This window comes from Stigmatopora argus, chromosome 4 (genome assembly GCF_051989625.1).
Source record: "Stigmatopora argus isolate UIUO_Sarg chromosome 4, RoL_Sarg_1.0, whole genome shotgun sequence".
NCBI classification, from domain to species: Eukaryota; Metazoa; Chordata; class Actinopteri; order Syngnathiformes; family Syngnathidae; genus Stigmatopora; species Stigmatopora argus.
This window is the reverse complement of record NC_135390.1, coordinates 5543066-5564971: the sequence shown is the minus strand read 5'-3', so window position 1 is coordinate 5564971 and position 21906 is coordinate 5543066. Positions and strand designations below refer to the sequence as shown.

Sequence of the window (21906 nt, the reverse complement as noted above, 5' to 3'; positions counted from 1 at the left end):
CATGACAAAAAGAAGGCATCGCATGCAGAGAAAAAAGACAGTTTGGACCAAGAAATGCTGAGCCTCAAAATATGACTTTGAAAAGGAGGTATGGATGTGCAGTTGCACGGTCAGATGCACGACTGACTGTAATTATTGCTTGCCTTCTACTTAGCCGTCAAAACGAGATTTAGCGGCTCAGAGACGCACAGCTCGCTCAACTGGCAGCAGAGACACACAGGATTTAGACGCTTGCATAGACTCCACAGTTCAACTGCGGAGGAGGTTGTGCGTGTTGTCCATTTCGTGTTTTACTAAAGCACAGCCTGAGTGCTTCTCAGCTATCAAGCGGCCTCGGGTTTGTCAACTTCCGCACAGTGCCCTAATCTCCTCTGTATTACATTCTGGAAAAAAATAGCTGTGTCCAGCTCTTATTCGTCCTGCTTGCTCGAGCTTCATCTTGACAGCAAACCTTGAAAAATAATTCTTTTTAAATCAATATGTTTCCGCAAATATGAAGCTAATGCCACCGTAATAGCGAGTGACCCTGTCTTTTCTCCTTTTTTTCTTTATTTAGGCAGCAGAGGCAGAAAGTTAATCTTGCAGCATATTAATGCCTTTCACTCTGCCATCAAGACTACCACGAAAGGTCATTTCCCTTTTTAATTTTTCCCATTGTACTGCAAAAGTCAGATGGGCATGTTATAATTTGAATAAAGAGGCAAATCAGACAATCTGATAGGGGGATTTGAAAAGACATGACTTTCTGTTCAGAACGATTAAAAGCAAATTTATTTAGTTTGCGACTGTCTACATTTTAATCTCTTTGTAAATGTTCAGATAACTTCGCATTGAAAAAGTTCTTTGTTAGTGGGTGGCTTAAGTTAAAGCAGGTGTGATAATGATCGTCCGGAGATAATTTTTAATCACTTGGCGCGCGCATCTGAATAGGATGTGTAATGGCCGTTGCATAAAAAGAGAGACAAGCCTTTTAATGAGGCGGGTTAACTCCGAACATGCCCACCTGCTTTGGTGATTCTATTGAAACACCTCTGTACACTTTCCCTTTTGCTGAGTAACAACAAAAGCCTTTAGAATCCAGATCCTGTAATTGAACATTTCTTCTTTTTTGAGTTGCTGCTTTTCATCTCCACAGTGCACATGTTAAGTGACTGTCCATGATTGGTCCTTGTTCTCTGATTGGTACTCAATCTGCGGCAGCGAGAACCATGTACAATGACTCAATATTAATCTGATAGCTGTGTCTGTTGTTCCGAGTGCCGAGTCTCTGATGTGGAACACCCAGCGAGCTGCCTTGTCTTTATAAGTATGTCCTTAAGCAAATCTGCATGTTCATCTTATATCTCGTGTTCATTTCTTGTCATGGCACTTTTGCAATCAGCCTTTGATTTGGGAGATAGCGTGTCACGCTATTCTTGTAATTTCCATGGACGAGTGGCGATAAGGATCTGTCTCGGTGTCTCTCATTCCCCTTCGTTTGCTTTCCTCTAGGCTAATTGGGGAAGGCGTGTTTCAACTAGCGAACTTTGCTAATGAACTTGTTCCCGGCGTTATCTAATTTTCTGCATGTAAACCACACCCCCTTTACAATTCCACAGCACGATTGTTAGAGAAGTGGTTCTGAAATGTTCATGCCTCTGTATTAGCATTTACCCTAACAAAATCTTGCAGTCATCATACAGCAACAGCAATATGAGAAAAATAAAATCTATGGTTTAATTAATTCTGAACATTTGCTTATTATTATTTTTTTAACAGATTCATTTTATTGAAAATCACTTGTTGCAGAGCAGAAAAGCAGTTCATGCGTTTGATTTGGCTTCTCTGAATTGAAAATCGTTCCTGTCCACTTTTGCATGTGGGGTGATCTAATCTCTAAATTTGTCACTAGTCAATCACTGGAAAAAATCCCTCAGTGAGGGAGACCTATAGGTATACTCAAATAATAAATAAAGATATTCAAGCTACTAATTTGAATCAATAGTTGAAACAGTGGGGACAATCCTTAAAATATATTTTGAAAATCAAAGTTGTGTGTTTGACTAAAATGGATAGATAAATGGAATGCAGTCTGGATACAAGAAGGGAATGCAGACTGAGGAAGCCACAAGAAATTACTTGGCTTGTATTACAATGATAATATGCAGTGAACTGCAATCATCCCAGGGAGTATAGGCAAATGTAAGAATTTCTGCTGTGCACAGCACCCTTCATTATCAGCAAGGTATACGGGATAATATAATGTGAAAATTATACAAATTACATAGCAAGAAACAGTTTATGTGATGCATAACAGTGAGTAAATTAAATGTGCACTAATATAAAAGCCGTGTAATGAAATATTTACTGTGTCTGGTTGCCTTGCACAAGGTATAACACTAGCAAAATGTGACAGAATAAAAGCAATGTGGCGACTTTTTCCACAAATAAATTCTCTTGGCTGTCCCCGACAGGCAACGTGGTCCACAATGCTCAGCTTCTGCTGCCAGGTGGCCAATCGCCAAAGGGTCAGCCAATGGAATCTACCTGACTGCCTCAACACACGCACACACACAACATTTCACCCCCACCCACCTTCCTTCTATTTTAAAGACATCAAACATTATGAAAAGGCAGCTTTATTCTGAGGTATAAACGAAATGACGAAAAGAACTCATTTGTGACTCCATCCCTTTCAGAAGACTGTGAGTAGTTCACTTTCTGCATGCCCCCACTCACCACAGACTTACAAAAACATTTCAGGTTTAATGCACATATGTCATACCAGGAGAACAGGAGGACCAGATGGCCACGACACTTTGGCAGGTGGCTCAACAAATGTTTGTGGTTGCACATGGAGCCTTTTTGTGCCATGGTGAAACAAAGGCTTGCAAATATTTGCTGGAGGACAGTGGGACCTTTTGTTGTGATTCAAAGTGATCACTAGTATAAAACATTGCACGTTAATCAGACAGATGAACTTTGAATTCTTTTATTTCATGAAGCAAAGCCTTCTGTTGAAATAATGGAATACCTAGTTTGATAAGTCTCATAAAAAGAATTTGTAAAGACTTTGATCGATAAAAGTTACTTGTCTTACGTTTGTTGTATTTCATACCCGACATGTTGCATCGTGAAAACATGAAATTATGCCATCACAACCCAAATTTCGGTGGCCGAGTGGTTACCGCATTGGCCTCACAGTTCTGGGGCCAAGGGTTCTAACCCAAGTGGGTTTGGATTTTCTCCAGGTACTCCGATTTCCTCTCATATCCCGAAACATGCTTGGTAGGAATATTGCCTAGGTATGAGTGTGATCATGAATGGGTGTCCATCTCCTTGTTCCCTTCGATTGGCTGGCCACCAATACAGTGTGTCCCCCACCTGGTCCCCAAAGTTGGTTGGGATAGGCTCCAGCACCCACCACCAACCTTATGAAGACAAGCGGTCTGAAAAAGGAATGCATGAACCCAAATATCCACTTCACTTAAAACACAAAGGTTTAGCATTTTCCCTATGTATGTATTTTTTTCCAAGTTGCTCAATTTAAAGAAGGCACTTTCCTACTTGGCACTAAACTGTTTTCTAAAGTCCGAGTGCAGTTATGGGAAAGAGGGCTACGCCAAAATGGGAGGACAGAGACAAACGGAGCACCCAGATACAGATTAGCCTGTTCAAGATGAGGGTGTAAAAGGGATTATTATGGTAGGATGGATTAGAGAAATCCTTGTAACAATGTTAAATAATTATGGCTCCAGTCGAGATCAAAGCACCATTGATTGAACCCCTCAAGCCTTCAGCATACGGAGTCTTAGAAAGCAAAGATTGGTAAACTAGTGCACGGACCACTCTGGCTGCTCCACTTAAATTGGATTGGAAATATTAGGATATAGATGAGTCCTTCAGGAGGATTTTGCAAAGCTTTTGTCACCAGAAATGTAGCTTGGGAACTGTATGAAAGGTTTGATAGTGTACTGTCTTGACAGAATCATAAGACGAGGGTGTCACAGCTGTCTCGACTGATACCTAAGCTTTTTAAGTAGACTTATAGACACACTTGACTGCTATATCAGAAAACTAGAAACTTTCTCTGCACGACGCCACCAAACTCATACACACACCCTACCCCCGCACCCTATTTTCCAGCACCAGCGCCTTCTTGTAATCAAGAATCTTGGATGTGCATCATAGCAATTTTGCCTGGGAAGAAAAAGTTCTGATCTTGTCGCTAATTCAAACATAGTACGGCAAGTCTAACCAATCTCGAGTGGATTTCTGATGTTTTTATGAAAGTCCATCATCAGCTTCGACAAAACTTGCTCTGTTGAGAGATTAAAACAAGTTGCTCATCAAAGTGAAACATCTTTTCCCAAATATTGCTAGATTTATGTTGTTGAAGGCGTCACCTGTGTTAGCAGCAACCCACATTCATGGCAACCGCACACACATTCACATTGTGTGATTAGAATGATGAAATATGCAACAAGAGATTAGACAAATCACTGCACTCCCGTGCTGCATCGCTTTGATGCAAATTTAGGCACTGATCCGCAATACTAAGAGGCTTTATGAGGGAACTTCATGGTTGTTAGTTATACAATCTAAAATAGGGCAAAATGTAATCAATGTTTTTATTATCTAAGGAAGATGTCACCTCATTCAGGTTTAGTTTTATACAGCTGTGTGGGCTGTGAATGCCTTTAATGGATAATTCAGTCCCCGAGATTTTGTCTGCATATCAACTGAAATTATGTCCACTTAGAAGACAAACCTCACAATGCTATCTTTTTACTCTGATTCCAAATGAGCAATTCAAAAAAAATTGAGAGAGAAAATGAAAGTTGCCACCATACCTGTCAACCTCGGCCAATTGCTCCCCTTATTAATGATTGCAATTCCCCTTATTAAGCAATAATAAACCGTACAAACACAACGGCATATTTACTCACATAGGGCGCACTTAAAAGTCTAAAATTTTCCATAAAGTGGCCAATCAGTCTTTTATATGCACTAAATTCAAGATTCTGTAGATGTCGCTGTATGTCGCTGACAGCTTGACTGTCTGGGTACATTGCTTGCTGACGCGCTATATTTATATCATGAAAAGGGCAAAGTTACTGATGCGCGTGCGCATATCATGCTCAAAGCATGATAACATCAGCAGTCGACGATGACGTATTCGTCTGCTACCAGTGAGCGAGACAATCCGGGTTAGAGCCGAAATGGGGAAGACGAGATCGGCTTTACAAAAAACATACTTTAAAAAAAATAGTTTTTTCCCCTACAAAAGTTGTACACAATTTGAAATGATCAAAAAAACATATAAAATATTGGAAAAACATATAAGTTAACAGGTATGGTTGGCACTAAATAGAAAGTGGACTGAAAACTCTGCTGGTGGTTCCATTTCTGTGCTGTACTGTTGGCTGCTTACATATTTTTTAAATCTAGTGAATTAAATGTGCTTGGTAGTTAGTATTTTTCATGCATTGATTTCTGTGATTTTTTTTCAGTTGTTTCCATTTCCATCTGCCATAATACTGCTTTATCTGTAGATATATTTGAGTATAAAGAATTAAAGGTAGTCCTATTCAGTGCAATCAATAAAACAGAAGCCAACCGCTCGAGACCACAACAATTTGATTAATGTGCCTGTGGACTTGAGGTATATTGATATCAGATGGTCCCCTTTGATGTGATGGCCCCTCATCATTGGGTTGCAGAAAAAAACAACTGGTCAATCCTTTTGTCTTTTTCTACTCAAGGATAGAAAAGGCGGAAACATCTTGTCAAGGGGGATTAAAATACATAATAATTGCATGCGATAACAATAATCAAAAGTTTATAAAAATGTGTGTTCCTCCCTGATTGCGCCAATGTAGCTGTATTCAATTAAGCAGTTTTCATTGGCATATTAATCATCTTTTCAACAAACAAGCCACTGTTAATTAAAGCAAAGCATGGATAAAGACGTGTTGCCGTATCATCACTCCGTTTATCACTACGTACAGACCTGCAGTTAAGTAAATTCAGGTTGTGGAATGAATTTCAATCATTCTTCCTGTGTGGTAGTGTTTGCGTGTGTGTTGTCTGGGTTGGGGCGGATCGCTCCCATGATTAACAATTTGTTTTTGTCGTGTATCCATACAGACTGTACCTCGAACTCAGAATAATTTGAAAAAAAACCATCATTCAAACTGTTCGGACTGTATTTGTGTGGATTTATATTTGAGTGCCTGAAGGAAGCTGGCAAAGCCATATGACATCTCTGTGCAGAGAGCACATATCTTTATTTTCCTCCTACAGAGCCCTTTTTTCTGTTGCCTCCATGCCTTGCTCCTTGATGGAAGGGGATGGAGATTATTCAAGATCTGTGGTCCTCTAATCATAACTCCCCTCCTGCACTGTCATTCTTCACAAGTGTGAAAATGTGTTGGTGACAAGAGCAGTCAGGCAGCCATGCAAGTATTTAAGTTCTGCTGGTAGAGAGAAAGAGTACCTAAAGGCGTGTGTAAAAGCATGCCGCTTGTCAGTGTCCCCTTGCTGTGAAGCAACATTATCAGCTCAAGCTGTTCACCCACTTGGTGAAATAGAGGGCTGGTCGCCTCTTAACTTAAACATAAGATCTTTGTGGTTTGAAGCACTTGGTTGCTCTCCACCCAGTGCGGATCTGAAAGGCAAATATCAGTCGAGTGTTGCTGTTGCTCATCGGAAAAATCACACCTTGTGGAAAAGTTAGTTTGAATCCAAATGCGCTCAAACAGGCTGTTGCGCTGGAGTGGTCTACGCTCCATGTTCACCCTTTGACAGAAAAAAATGAGATGGTGGTCAAAGGAGAAACGAGGGGAAGAAAAGGGAGGGAGAGCGCAGGAGAGAGAGAGATGGAGATGGAAGAATGAAAGCGAGGGCCGGGGCAGAAAAGTCAAAAACCTCCACATAACAATGCCAGAGAAAAATCAGAACATTTTCCAGCGAAAGATGGGCCATTTCCAAATCCTTGTGCCCTATCAGACAAATTAAAGTAAATCAAGCATGAAATGAAGCAGAAGAGCCCGGAGATAAGGCTCCTTTAAGTCGTTTACAGATTAGGACAGAGAGAGAGGTGCATCTGGTCTCTGGCAGTGAAGGAGGCTAGTTTCTCATTTCACAATAGCAGCCTGTGTATAGGATTACTCTCCCCTGTCACTGACATGAGGAGTAGTGAGGGAAAAGATGTCCACAAAATGTGTCTAACTATGTCCCCGTGGAAAGGTTTCGGAGCAGAAACCTCTCAGTGTTGGACCGATGTGACACATGATAAGTAAACATGCTGGAGTTTGACCCTGTGTATCATCATTGACTGGTGGGTTGTTTTCCGCCTCTTCACCTTTTCTTTTGCTTGAGTGGCTTCACCGCTGTGCGGCTTAAAATTCAAATGAATTACAGATTGGCTGAGTAGCGTCGTGTGATTGTATGGCTGTCAACCTCTATGTGCATGTTTAGCATGCCTCAGATCAGGTTTGGGGGAGGCAAAAAAAGAGGAAATTATAGTCACAAATGATTTTTTTTCCAGTGGTCGCATGGCTCAGTAAACGGCAATGCTCAATTTGTACACCATTCTTCATTTCCTGTTTAATATCAAAAGATTAATGGCTGTTTTATTTCAGTACTTGCAAATCATCAAAACCTAATTATGGAGCCGGTTGCTCATGGGTGAATTTTTACAGTATACAAACAAACACACAAACACAGGCACACGCCACGCACTTCATTGCATGCACACAAACTGGGACAGGCAGGGACTAAATAATTCCCTGACACTCTCTTTCTTTCTCACACACGTGCGCACCCACACAAGGCGAGGGTGCACTGCTCTTTGAGCTCTAGCTGGATTTTGTTTCGCTCCTTCTGTGTATCTTTTCTCAGAGTGATGAGAGGTTGACTGGTCTTCGGTTTTCAGCTACCTCCGAGAGAGAGGAGAGTTGGCCTGTCATGGGGTAACTGCTCTCTAAAGCTGCAACCTTGACCTTCCAAGCCCTCTTCTTAGGTTTAGCTCCTTTATCACACTATCTCCAGGCATTTAAAAATACTCCTGAAACTCAATGATTTAACCCGCTTTTACGCTGTTCACATCAAAACTGGGTGAAAAAAAAGCTTAATCCATCTTATCTGTTGGCTGTCAAACTGCTTCGGCTAAAACCTACTCACAAAAGACAACTAGGTCACCCAGGGAAAAAAACAGCATTCCCCATTACTCAGGGGAAGTTACAGACTGGTAATTGACTTGGGAGGAGATGCAAGACCTCTCAAAGTAGTCATAATCTGAATTTACTTCAGAGATTCACTTTGCAGTGCTAGCTACATTCTAAAACATAAAGGTATACTTTGTCGTTATATCTTTCAGTGTATTAACATATGGTTTCTCTAAATCTAATGCAATGCTCTCCAGCCTTTCTTGCATTCCACAGACAGGTGTGTGCGCCAGTGTATCTTGTGTTATTAAGGGCCATTGTGTCTCAAAATCTATAGAGATATTTTATAATATTGTTCATTCATTATCTGAACTGCTTATTCTCACAAGGGGGTGCTGGAGCCTATCCCATCTAACTACAGGGACCAGGCAGGGAACACCCTGAATTGGTGGCCAGCCAATTGCAGGGCATTCACGCTCACACTCATACCTAGGGGCAATTTTGAGTGTTAAACCAGACTACTACGCAACTTTTTGGCATGTGTGAGGAAAGCCCGGGGAGAACATGCAAACTCCACCTAGTGAGGACAGGCCTGGGATCAAACCCTCGACCCTGAACTGTGAGGCCAATGCACTAACCTTTCATCTGCCGGCCCGCCTTTTAATATTGTATGTTATAGTATAACAACTTGGGTGGCCCAGTGGGGAGAGTGGTTAGGGTTAGTCCTGGGTTCAAATCCAGGTCGGTCCACCTGTGTGGGGTTTGCATATTCTCACCGGGCCTTTGTGGGTTTCCTCTGGGTACTCTGTTTTCCTCCCATATTCCAAAAACATGCATGGTATCCTGATTGGACACTCTAAATTGCCCCTAGGTATGGGTGTGAGTGTGCCCTGTGTCCCCCGCTTCTGGCCCGGAGACAGCTGGGATAGGCTCCAGCACCCCTGCGATAAAGCGGTTCAGAAAATAAGATGAGATGAGATTGTATAACAACATTTTACATAATTTTTTGGGGAAATTTAACTTTATCAGAGACCAAAAACAAACAATATACATACAGAAATAGAGTAGTGAAAACAAAATTGAGAACCACAGCATCAATTGTTCACATACAGGGATTTCAATAAATATTTCAACACTTAAAAATCATACAGAGGTCTGAAATTGTCATCGTAGGTGCATGTTCACTGTGAAACAGATAATCTAAAAAGAAAACTCTTGAAATCACATTGTATGATTTTTTTATCGAATTATTTGTGTGATACAGCTGCAAATAAGTATTTGAACACGTGTCTATCAGCTAGAATTCTGACCCTCATAGACTTGTATAGTGAATGTTTGGAAACATCTCTATTCATGAAGACTAATTTGTGGCATGTTCTTATGTAATACAAATTGTAGTTGCTCCTTGAAAAAAAGAGCAACTCTGTTTAAATATAATGCAAATCTCTGTGATGAAGAATCAGTAGGAGAATGACAGTCCCAACTGCAAGTTATTGGAGACAAAAATTACACTGGCAGACTATCATAAAATCAAAACAAGCAGGCTTGGCGCATGTAAATTACCTATTGTGGTGTAGTATACATCGTTAATCATCCTTGCAAACATCTCCAGTGATGTTTGCTTTTGGTCATTTTATCTAAGTAATTAAATGTGTTATCACCAACATTCCAGTATTTGAACTAGACCTGGGCGATAAAACGATAATGATAATTATCGCAAATAAATGTTCATTCATTCATTCATTCATCTTCCATACCGCACATCCTCTAAAGGCTTTCGGGGGTTGCTAGAGCCTAACTCAGCTGACTTTGGGCTAAAGGCAGACGACACCCTAGACTGGTTGCTGGTCAGCCTTAGGGCACACAGAGAGACAAACAACCATACGCACCCACTATCATAGTGCCACACGCGGCAATCGAGCCTGCGCCTGCCCACACTGAAGGCAAGCAAGTGAACCTCTACACCACGAGGCGGCTCAAATGCATGTTGTCAACAATAATAATAAAAACTTATGATAAATTTCTATACATTTAAACTGCAATTACACCACACAAACACAACAAAGGTCGGATGCACTGATGTGACATGACCGCTAGTTCCAGACCGGCTTTCAATATAAAAAGAAGATGGTAAAGAATACCTCATTTTACGATATTTAGCAATAGAGTGGCTAACATGGGGTATGAAAGCAAAATGACTATAGCACAGTCAAAATGAGCGTTTATGAGATGCAGGACAACACCGAGCCGACCCACTAAAAGATCCAAGTGAAGTCTCCCTGTCGTTTTCTTTCTTTCTCTTTTTTTTAAATGCCTTTTAAATACCTGTGCACAAACAGCAGCCTTATTGAAAATTCCCTTAACCCTTTTAACCCATACTCCTCATTTGAGGACAGCATTAATTCTGTTCTTTTTTTATATCAAGTTTTCCCATTTAATGCAAATGTTACGGAAACATTCCAAAATGTAAAACTTGTTAAATAGGGTTAAAATGGGTTGGGTTTATTTAACTTTTTGAAATATATTTTTTTAAATGGCCACGTGAGGTAGGTAAATTTACATAGTTTCTTTTTGTGAGGTTGAAAATATTCTGCTTGCAAATGATGATGTCTTCAGTTGATTATTTTATGTATTTCATTTTGCACAGCATCTTTTGGCTTGAAGGCAAATTCATGAAATAAAGACCTGTCGTAACATAGTTACTTTCATAATTGAATGAGGAATGTAATTTTTTTACTTATTCACAGATGTTTGAAGTTTCAAATTTGAAAAAAAAGAGGTGATAGTTATCGGGATAATTATCGATGGACTGATATATATATGCATATTTTTTTATCGTGATAGCATTTTTTGTCATATCGCCCAGGCATAATTTGAACCATTTCCTATACAATACTTTACACAGAAGAGAAACCATGGTAACTTTATTCTTGCCCCTTTAAATTTATCCAAAGTTAGCAGACCATCCATTTCTCAATCATCTTGACACTCACAAGTGGAGTAATGTTCTTTTGATGGGTTGGACATTTTGAGAAAAGCATTTAAAAGAATTGGATTACTGCAGCACTCGTGCATGTCCTCTAGATGTTGGTACCGATACGGGACATATCTGTCTGTGAGGACAATCATTTTTCAAGTGTTCCTTTCCGCTTTACATGCAATCAATCGAAATTTCTACACTTCACCAACGATGGATGCCTGGCAGATTGTTGTCAGCAGCAGGGCTTCTAACCGACTCTGGCTTTTGATGGAAACAGCTGCATGTCAGCTGGTAAAATTCATTTGTTCAACAACAAAGTTTGATTTCTGTGAAGATTTTGAATTTTAATATTTCAACTACATTCTGGAAGGCAAGACTATACCATCTATTGCATTTAATATGTTACAAGGTGACAACATGAAACTTAGGTAAATTATTTGTAAAGTTACAAAGGATTATATGTGGAAGAGTAAACATATAAGTGAGATCAAGGAATACGTAGTTTAGGTTTGGAAGCAGCCTGAGTTACCTTTTCTTAGTTATAGCATTTCCACACTCAAGTGCAATACTTCACCAACATTAGGATATCAGTGTAGTCATACAGTTTGCTCTTCTTCTTTTTTTTAACCGTGTTCTGTTTCTGACTTGACCCAGTGATATTCACTACCTCATCTGGTCTGCCTCCAACATCATTAACTTACGAGAAGCATACAATATTTAGAAATGAAGATCCTCCGATCAGGATACCATGTTGCCAATTCCGATACTTATCGCCCTTACGTGAGATCGTTATTATGATATCGATACAGATGACACAGATTTTCTGTTAATATTTTCATGGTGAGTTGTGTTTGATCTGAAAAAAGAGAGGTGAAAGCACCTTAATTTAAAAAAGTACATTATTAACTTCTTCAGATTGAAATAATAAAATGTTTGCTAGCTCAATGCAGCAACAATTCAGGCAAAAAGAAAACAGGAAAGTTCAATTTAAAAAGTTTTTACTTTATTTGTTAATTCATTTTCTGTACCACTGATCCTGACAAGGGTCAGTGGGGTGCTGTAGCTTATCCCAGCTGACTTCCAGCAGTAGTCGGGCGACACTGTGAATTAATTGCCAGCCAATTGCAGGCCACAGCGAAACAACCAACCATTCACAGTCATACCTAGGGACATTCGTCTACGAGCCACCCATTGCCAGTCCGTCAGAGAAATAAATGTTAACGTTTTAAATCTCATGCACACAAAGCAACAACGAAGCTCAAATTTGGAGATCATGAGCCACTGGTGCGCTGCATCCCATGTTTACCAGTTCACAAAGACTGTAAACCATTCAGACTCAGTTCGGCGGAATTTCACCCAATGTGTCAACACTGCTCCTCCTATGCATCACACACTCACTTAAGTGCTTTTCATAGGACAAATAAGCATTGCAGCTATAAATAATAAAAGGCCTGCTAAGTTGTTTTTGTTAGGACTCAAAAGTTTATTTTCTTTTAGATTAGGTGTGCACAAAACACCTATTCCCGATGAGACTTCTCTCTCTCCCTCTCTCTCTCGTTTTTTTGGATTTGGGGTGAACTCGGAAATCATGATCTCGCAAACGATTACTTCAATGGCAATGTGGCAAATGATATTGAAAGAAAACAAAGATGTATACACTTCTTTAAATCAAGTACACAACTGGGTTGCATGTGAAGCCTAGAAAAAATAATCATCAATAATCTCCCACATAAGGTTGGCGGCATACTTTAAGTATGCCGTGTTTCCAGATTTTTAGGTTACGCTTCTCACTCACCTGGTCCTCCTCTAGGTCCGATTCACTGCACAGAAATTTAGTATTCAATGTGTATGTCGGTCGGGCTGTTACATATATGCGTTTTGTTAATCTTCTCCAAGCTTCTGAATGCTTGAAAAGTGGCTTTCTTACCACATTTTCACTGAAACTGTTTTTCAATCTCGCCCTCCTAGTTGAAATGAAAAAAAGTCGTGATAATTGTAATTAATATATGCTATTGTGCTTGGGACTTGTTTCTTTTGCCATCATGTTGCGTTCCCCGCCTCTGTTTTTAGCATTGAAAAATGAGGTCTGCAACCAGACTTTGTTGCACCCATGGTCTTGAGCAGTGTGAAAAAAAGGCCATAGTGGCCCTGCTTGTAAATTGCCGAAAATGCAACAGATTATCAGCATTGGGATTAAAGTTATGAATGTTTTTCCCATACTAATCGGTTTCCAATCGAGCAGCCGCAGCATCCCTAATATAGTACATCGACCCATGGCCTCAATTTCCAGATATATTCCTCAAATGCAATATTGCTCCATGCTGCTTTCATTAATCTCACATGGCAGGGTTGCTAACAATCAAATGTAGGAGTTGAAGTGGAAAGAAATGCATTTTTGGCACAATCGCCACAATAAAAAACTTAGAGTGTGATGTCTAACAGTTCCAATGTTACAGCATCACAAATAGAACAAGTAAGGAGGTTGGAAAGACTTCCAAATAAAATCTACTCATGTAAAAGTATTGTTACATTGATTGAATTTAACATGAGTGAAAGCAAAAGCACCGATTTAAAGTTGTAAAAACGATCCAAGTTACACGAAAAAACTGCTTCAATGAGAGTATAAATTACTTACTTTCCACCCCTGCGATTACGGTTTCAACTATTTACTATTGAAATGTACTTGGTTTCACTCTAACTGAACCGAAAAAAATGCCTTGACATTCTTTGGCTATTTAAGACTCCCCATTAATTGTACATCTCAATAAAAAACACCTTATGTCAGCTAGCCACCACTTCTTTGTTTTTTCTCTCTACGTACACACGTGAGCAGACTCACAGCCTGGGAACAATCGATCAGCTGCTTCTTCTTGCTGTTCAAAAGGAATGGAGACAAGAACAGTACCCTTTAGGCTTTTGGGGGATAATAGAGGTGGGTGCTGAAAGTGAGGAGAAGGAGGAAGAGGAGGAGATGTACTGTGTGGTGGCTGAGAGGTGTTTTAAAGCAAGTGCCTCTCCCAAGAGATAATAGTGTGAGCTGTGGGTTATAAATGTTGCATTTTGCTCAGTGAGCCCCGATAATAGGAGTTTGGGTAAGGGGAAGGAGAAAGTTCATCGCTCTCTTATCAAAGCTGTGTGACATTTCTCCTTCAGCTGTAAAATTTTATATCACATAGGGCTATCTGCTATAAAGATGTGACACCCCTTGTTGAACTGATAGAGTGCATTCTATTTCACCCCATATGCCTCTCTTGTGGTATATTAATTTATAGCCCATTTGCTGTCTCTCGAGCGCTGCCTATCCGCAAAGATGACTGTGATCCAGTAAAAACATCACAATTGCCCCACACAAGTTGAACTTTGAGCATCAGTCATTTATTAGCTTTAATTCAAAGCTACAGCTTGATATTAAGTGTCTTTCTTTGGTTCACGATTACATCTGCCCTTTCCATAGTATAACCAAGGCCATCTACCATGTACTTGGAAAACTGCTTTGTAGATATGTTATACGGCGACCAGTAATGGCACCCACCATTAAAATAGTCTGGCAAATTAATAAATTTTATGTGTTTCCACTGCTGTAAAAAAATGTTCAAAGGGAGCAATTGATTAAGTAATTCATCTTCTCAAATTATTAGCGGGGCAATTGCTCAAGGTCAGAAATTATATATATATATATATATATATATATATATATATATATATATATATATATATATATATATACCCACAAGCTTCACATGGGTGCTGGAGCCTATCCCATCTGATGGAAAAAATAAATAAAAATAAAAGGCTTGGTAACTCTAACTTTCCAACACTTCTAAACTGCCATATATAACTAACATGGTGGTAAACAACTATACTTTTCCATGTTTTCCCTGTATGAATGAATGATTTTTGGTAAAACCATACCATGCTGGCACCCTGCCACCAAGTATATTAAGATTCAGTCATATGCCACCGATGTCAGAAAGGAGGCATCCTATTATATAACACAATAAAAAATAGACACCCCGAAACAAACAGATGCCAACATTGAGCATCTTGGGTGCTATCTGAGGAGGATCTATCCTCACAAAGGAACATTCACTGGTCTGCCAAGTATCTTTAGATTGCAGGAACAGACCCAAGAGTCTAGCGACAGATGATGATCTTATCAAGGGAGGTCCAATGGGTTATGTATGCAGGGGGTTAGCATGGGGTAGGTTTGGGAGGTGTAGAACGTGAAGGTGCCGTGTTCATGCTGGTTAGGAAGCTTTGTTATTACCTTTGAGGTGGTTGAATGTTTGACATTTGGAAACTGGGACAACACATGGATTAAATCCCCCTATAGTAATGGTATTTCCTCTTTTCCTCTTGTTTCTTTGTTGTTTGGTACAGAACACAGCAACTTTTTATCCCTCAAATGTGTGTGTCACTTGGAGTTTTATATCAAAAGGTACTCAAATACATTTTAAAATAAAAATGAAAGTGCATTTAGAAATATACTCAACTGTATTCTACAGTTTATAAATACAGGCCAGTCTAACTCAACAGCAAAAGGGAAGTTGATTGGAGACTGAAACCTTGTCTTAATCTCGATCTTGTTTCACTTTTACAAAACATTTGAAAGTGACCATGCAGCATACAGACAGTTCATGAAGGCAACTCATTATTCATCCATGAGTGTTTTTTTGTTAAGTCCACGTGCTTCTGCAACAGATGTGACCAGCCATCTGTGCACAGAGGTCCTCAGGCAACATTTGTTGTGAGTTGTGCACAACTAGAACCCAAACACTCTCAACCACAAACCACTCAAATTGTCCTTTAACCTCTCTCTTCACGTTACCCCACCTGCTTGCACCTGCAATATTCACTATCCACTATAAGCATCCCCCCTTCAACAACAAAAACGGAAAAGGCCGAAAAAAGGAAAAATTATAGCTGGCTCGAGTTTGGTTGAGCTACATATCAAGTGGTGCTAAACACCAACTTGCATCCAAGCGGTTGAAGGCCACGGGTCTTATCTGAGGACAAACAGAATGCATCAAGCAGTGGCTGTTGATCTCAGTGATGACGACCAGCTGTGCACCAGTGTTTAATATATTTCTTCATTATGAGCTTACCCACCTTCCATTCCAACAGCAGAGACAAAGAGAAGAGAGAAAATAACCAGGACTTCTAAATCAAATAAATACAGTGCTGCCGCTACTTATGAAATTATTTGGTTCCATAACTTGTTTGGTAAATAGAGCAGTATTTCATATGTACATTCTCTAACAACCATGCAAAAGCATTTTTATTCGTGAGGGCTGATAAGTGGTTTTGATATAAAAGTCAAAGTGTATATATATATACATATATACATATATATATAGTACATATATATATATATATATATATATACATATATATATATATATATATATATATATATGTATGTATATATATATATATATATATATATATATATATATATATATATATATATATATACACACTGACTTTTATATCAAAACCACTTATCTATGAGTTCTGGGGTCCTGGGTTCCAATCCAGGTCAGTCCACCTGTGTGGAGTTTGCAGGAGTTATCTCCGGGCTTGCGAGAGTTTTCTCCGTGTAGTCCGGTTTCCTCCCTCGTCCCAAAAACATGCAGGATAGGCTGATGGAACACCCTAAATTGCCCCTCTGTATGAGTGTGAGTGCCAATGGTTATCTGTCTCTTTGTGCCTTGCTATTGGCTGACCGCCAACTGCCTGGTGCCCATAGTTGGCTATGATAGGCTCCATTACCCCCCATGACCCTTGTGAGGATAAGCGGTTCACAAAAATGTTTCTATGTATGTATATATAAATTCAAAAAAGGCTTTTTGGCAGATCTCTCCGTCAGTAATTCTCAAACTTTCAATTGTTTGCAGTTTCACGTGTGTGCCTGCCGGAAGACCAAATGTTTTCACAGTTGTGAACTGCATTCTGTCATTGTACAATACACAAACGTGCTGCGACAGGAAAAACATCCGCCTCATTAATCTGTATTGCAGCCTTACTTAAAGTTTATCATAACTATTTTATTAAACACCACTCCTAAACTGTACATGCTATCTATAAGTGATAAGATAGCTGGGGGTGTCAGGGAGGTGAGCACCGGTAGTACTAAAAGTGCTATCCAGTTTCACTGTTAATTAAGTGGAGCACTGTAAAGAAAAAAAAACATGGGCCTTCCTGGAATTACAAAAATAGCCCTGCCAGTTTCTACCCTGCGGCTTGCAATGTCTTCTGGACATTACCTTAACAGGAGACACCTTTCAAGTAACATTACTGCACGACACATCTGAGACACACCATCAGATGGCTGCTTACTTGATTTGTTTATCTATTTTGAAACTGCCTAGCTTTAACCTTTAATTTGTAATGACATGATGGTGATTTTATGTTTAACGAGACCAATGTTTTAGCGTTTCAATGATTTGCAGTGGAATTTCTCTAAATTGTGCATGGTGGTTAACCGTTATTATTGTGTTTTCAGGAGAGCTGGATGCATTTCTTAAAGATGGCGAGCGCCGGATCCAAAGCCGTCAGCAACTGCCCGTGGGAACCACTTGGGGTCCCTTCGAAGGGAAGATTGAAATGGGAACCGAGAACAGTTGCCTGGTAAGTTCTTGCTGACTTATATTGGATATTTTGGCATAATTAAGGAAGTGATGATTCAAAACTGGATATGAGTACCATCAAATCAAATGTTGCAAAGATTATTTTTATATGCAATTTAAGAGATGATCCTAAAGTTTCTCATTTGCCTACAACTAACGGTAAGATTTAACTTTTATCTAATGTTATGTAGTTTTCAATTGCAGTGTATGAAATAAATAGCTAATTTTTTTTAGCAAAGACAGATATAAGTCTTTTTTACTTGTATTAAAGTCACACTATGGCGGCCCGGTGGAGCGAGTGGTTAGCGGGTCGGCCTCACAGCTCTGGCGTCCTGGGTTCAAATCCAGGTCACGTCCATTTGTGTGGAGTCTGCATGTTCTCCCCGGGCCTGTGTGGGTTTCCTCTGGGCACTGCAGTTTACTCCCACATTCCAAAAACATGCATTGCACAATTTTAACAATTATAGATGTGTGAGTTGTAAAAAAAATTTTTGAATATTTTTGGACTAGATTTTATAATTTTATTAGTGTAGATTGGGACTTTGAATTCTATTATTGTATACATCTCATTTAAGTACGTTAGAACATGGCTTGGCAACATTTACTCAAAGACCCAATCGCACTGTGTTGTACAGAAATTTAAAAAAGGACCACGAGACAATATTTATAGTCAGTATAACACACCTCAATAATTAAGACGATTCAATAAATCGTTGCTGTCTATACATGCATCTATAATAGATAGACAACAGTGTGATCAATGTAACATATGTATATGTATTGAATATTTGCTCGGAATTTTATTCGTATCTCAAATTCTTTGTATGTCGGGGCACTCGTATGTCAAGGTGTTACTGTATTCCAAAGCGGCTTTCGAGTCGGAACTTTCTGCTTCCTCGTGCCTCACAACCGAGCGTATCCCAATTAAATTTAAGTTAAAATTATCGAACCAGCCACGACTCGCTTTGAAGGGTTCAGCAGATGCTTGCTTTGCTTTCAAGTCCATGTAGATTCCGCTGTCTTTTTCGCGGATTATCGACTCAGTCACGCTATCTCCCGCTAACTATTTATCTTTTAACCATATTAAACGAAGGTTCTCCATCCTGTTATGAATGTCACAGCGCAGCTTGGAAATGAAGGTTGGCCCTTCATTGCACTGGCTTGCTTTGGACACATTGTTTTCCCGTTAATTTTGCACTGATTAATCCAAAAAAATGTAACCTGTACGGACGATGCTCGTAGATATCTTTACGGTTGACGCAGCGAGAAAGACGGAGCGATGCTGTTCTCATAACTAGCCTCTAGCATACTCGGCACTTGGCGGCCGCATCGGGAACCGTGTCGTATGCTTGTATCTGAAATTTGTCTCGTATATCAAGGCAAAAATTTGCTCCGAATTTTCCTCGTATCTCCAATTTCTCATATGTTGGGACACTCGAATGTCAAGGTATTATTGTATTTTTTTCTTAACTCATTCTAAAGAAAATATCTCAGTCGATTAATTTTTTGTCATTATCATTCTTTACTTGAAATTCTATTGTTTTTAAAGGGTTATGACTGTAAGGCAATTGGAAATTAGGTAATAGTTAAAGAATTGAAGAAGCATTTTAAAGAATTGTCTTCATTATGATCATAATATAATCTTAAAACTTCTTTCCATTTGATATAAAATTGCATTCTTTGTTTTCCTAATATCATAAAGAATCGCATTGCTTACAAATGAACTGAATTGCAATCAAACCTTTATAGATTTTAAAATATTGTTTTTGTAACACAATACAGCACATGTATCTAGATAAACACTGAATCATTCCCAAGATATGGTTATTAAAATTGCATGTGTAGACTGCAAGTCAGCGCCAAATGGTCTATTTTTGTAACTCGTTATTATGACAATAAATAGGTACAACGGAGATAATAAGTTTACTAATGTTTTGGCAATTTATAGGTTCATTATCATATAGTACTACTTGCAAACATGTCATTTTTTTCCAGAAAATTATTATACATTTACATAGTTAGACAGTATTCATAGCATTTGTTTCAGTGTACATTTCTAGCTGAAATTTTAAGTTCAGCATAACATAACATTAAATAGCAATGATTTATGTAAGGGCCAAATATTTCATTAATCACAACAAAAATCAGTGATTTGTTGACTACCAAAATAATCATTTCTGGTAGCTGTACACTGCATTTAATTGTAAAATCTTGCTGACCCTTAATTTCAACTCTTAAATTTACAAAAAAAGCAATTTAAATTTTTTGAAAAATGGGCCAAAACTGGGCAGCTTTCTATTTCTGGTTCGCATGATCCAGCCGAGCTGAGTGTTGACCTGTGGCTCGAGTAAAGTAAAGAGTCCTCTACGGGTTTGAAACATAGCTCTACATTTGGAATAATTAACAAATTCCCATTAAAATTATAACCCGTCTCACATTCCGTTTGCAACGACACAAAAGGCAACCCATGTGGATTCTATAATCGAGTCTCATTGCTTCCCACCTGCTGTATTCCCCAGATTCTTCACACAACACAACTTTATTAAACCACTTTTTAGAGATGTTCCAAATGTGTTCAAAGCGGGCCTTATTGTATTGATCTCTGTGGTAACAATGAAATCGGATTGTTTTCAGGGTAATGTCAGTTATTCTCTAATTTGAGCACCTGAAATACATTTTCATGGGAAGCAATCCAAAATCAACCTAGAACAGCCTCTAACACTTATCGAAATATAACTTTGACTTTATCAATGTTAAAACTTGAAAAATAAAATAAATAAAAACAAAGACACCTCCTGGAGAAAATGTTACAGTTAATGGTTGATTCCTGCTGCTGGCAAGAATGATGTGTTCTTAACTAAGTGCTCTCCAAGGAATCACTACCTAGCCAATTCTCATTCTATTCTATCATTTTGTGAGCAAGTTCTGGTCATACACTTTAATTGGCTGCACAGGGTTACAGAATATGCCAAACCTTCCTTGCAATTAAAAGCAAAGGATGGAGCTCCAGCATCTTGCCTTTAAGTATCTCTAGTGTGGCTACTCTCCCGGGACCCTTTCATTGCTTTGCTTCTTGCCCTCCTCTTTTTCTCGGTTCCATCTCTCATAAAGTATGTCTCATTAAAGCTATGTCAGCAAGACTTGCAGTATTGTCTTAGTGAGGTTCCTCAGGTTTAATGCAACTTCTTTTTCCAACGATATATTAATTGTTTGGGATGTCAAGTGACTTGTTTCAACCACATTGCAACTCACATTTAAACTGTTTAAGATGGTTAACTGCTGGGTTGCGTTGCTACTGTAACAAATACTTTATGAACAGAGATACTGATGGCGAAAAAAACAACAAGAGCCAGTTAGTGGTTTAAATCTTATTGCTAAAGCAAAATTTGAGTTAATCAATTGAAATGGATGTTTTTAGACCTGCCAAGTCAGTCTTTTGATTTACATTATAACATTTCAAGAGCAAACTGAAAGGAGACGCACAATTACTAAAAGATGCTTTGGTTAAAACTGTCGAAGCATCTCCCAAATATTTAATACCGCTAAGCTGTATAAAAATAAAAAAAAGATGAATGAATGAATCACATTACTCTTGTTTTATTTTTCTCAGTCTGAAAGTTTTATTTGGAAAAAAATTGCCACATTCAGTGTTATATCCATTTATGTCACTCTTGAGGCAGAGCAAGACGCATGAAAAGTGGCTCTCATACTGTTAGGTTCTCAAAAATAACAAGGACAGGTGAACTTGATGGGCAGTCACAAGAACAGGTCACACATGGGTTAAAAACCCAACAAAACCTGACCAAACCAATATGTAACATATGCCACATTTTCACCAAAAGTACAGCATTTTCAATATCGCCCTCCTACTTGAAATCTAAAAGTTGTTATAATAATAAATGATATTGTGCTTTGTGCTTGGCGGCCCTGCGGATTGAGTGGTTACCACGTCAGCCTCACAGCTCTGGGGTCCTGGGTTCAAATCCTGGTCGGTCCACCTATGTGGAGTTTGCATGTTCACCCCGGGCCTGCGTGGGTTTTCTCCGGGTACTCTGGTTTCCTCCAACATTCCAAAAATATGCACGATAGGCTGATTGGACACTCTAAATTGCCCCTACATATGAGTGTTAGCGTGAACGTTTGTTCT

General features: G+C 39.1%; 1 protein-coding gene across 2 annotated transcripts in view; it reads left to right on the top strand.

The window, feature by feature from the left end:
• Positions 1–21906, top strand: part of zfpm2a (zinc finger protein, FOG family member 2a) — a 123821-nt gene that overhangs the window by 44318 nt on the left and 57597 nt on the right. The window contains exons 4-5 of one of the 2 annotated variants that reach the window (XM_077598560.1): positions 557–628; positions 17636–17760. In XM_077598560.1, coding sequence (XP_077454686.1) covers positions 557–628; positions 17636–17760 — 197 coding nt within the window. The remainder of the gene's footprint in view (positions 1–556; positions 629–17635; positions 17761–21906) is intronic. The other variant, XM_077598561.1, reaches the window with a different exon arrangement.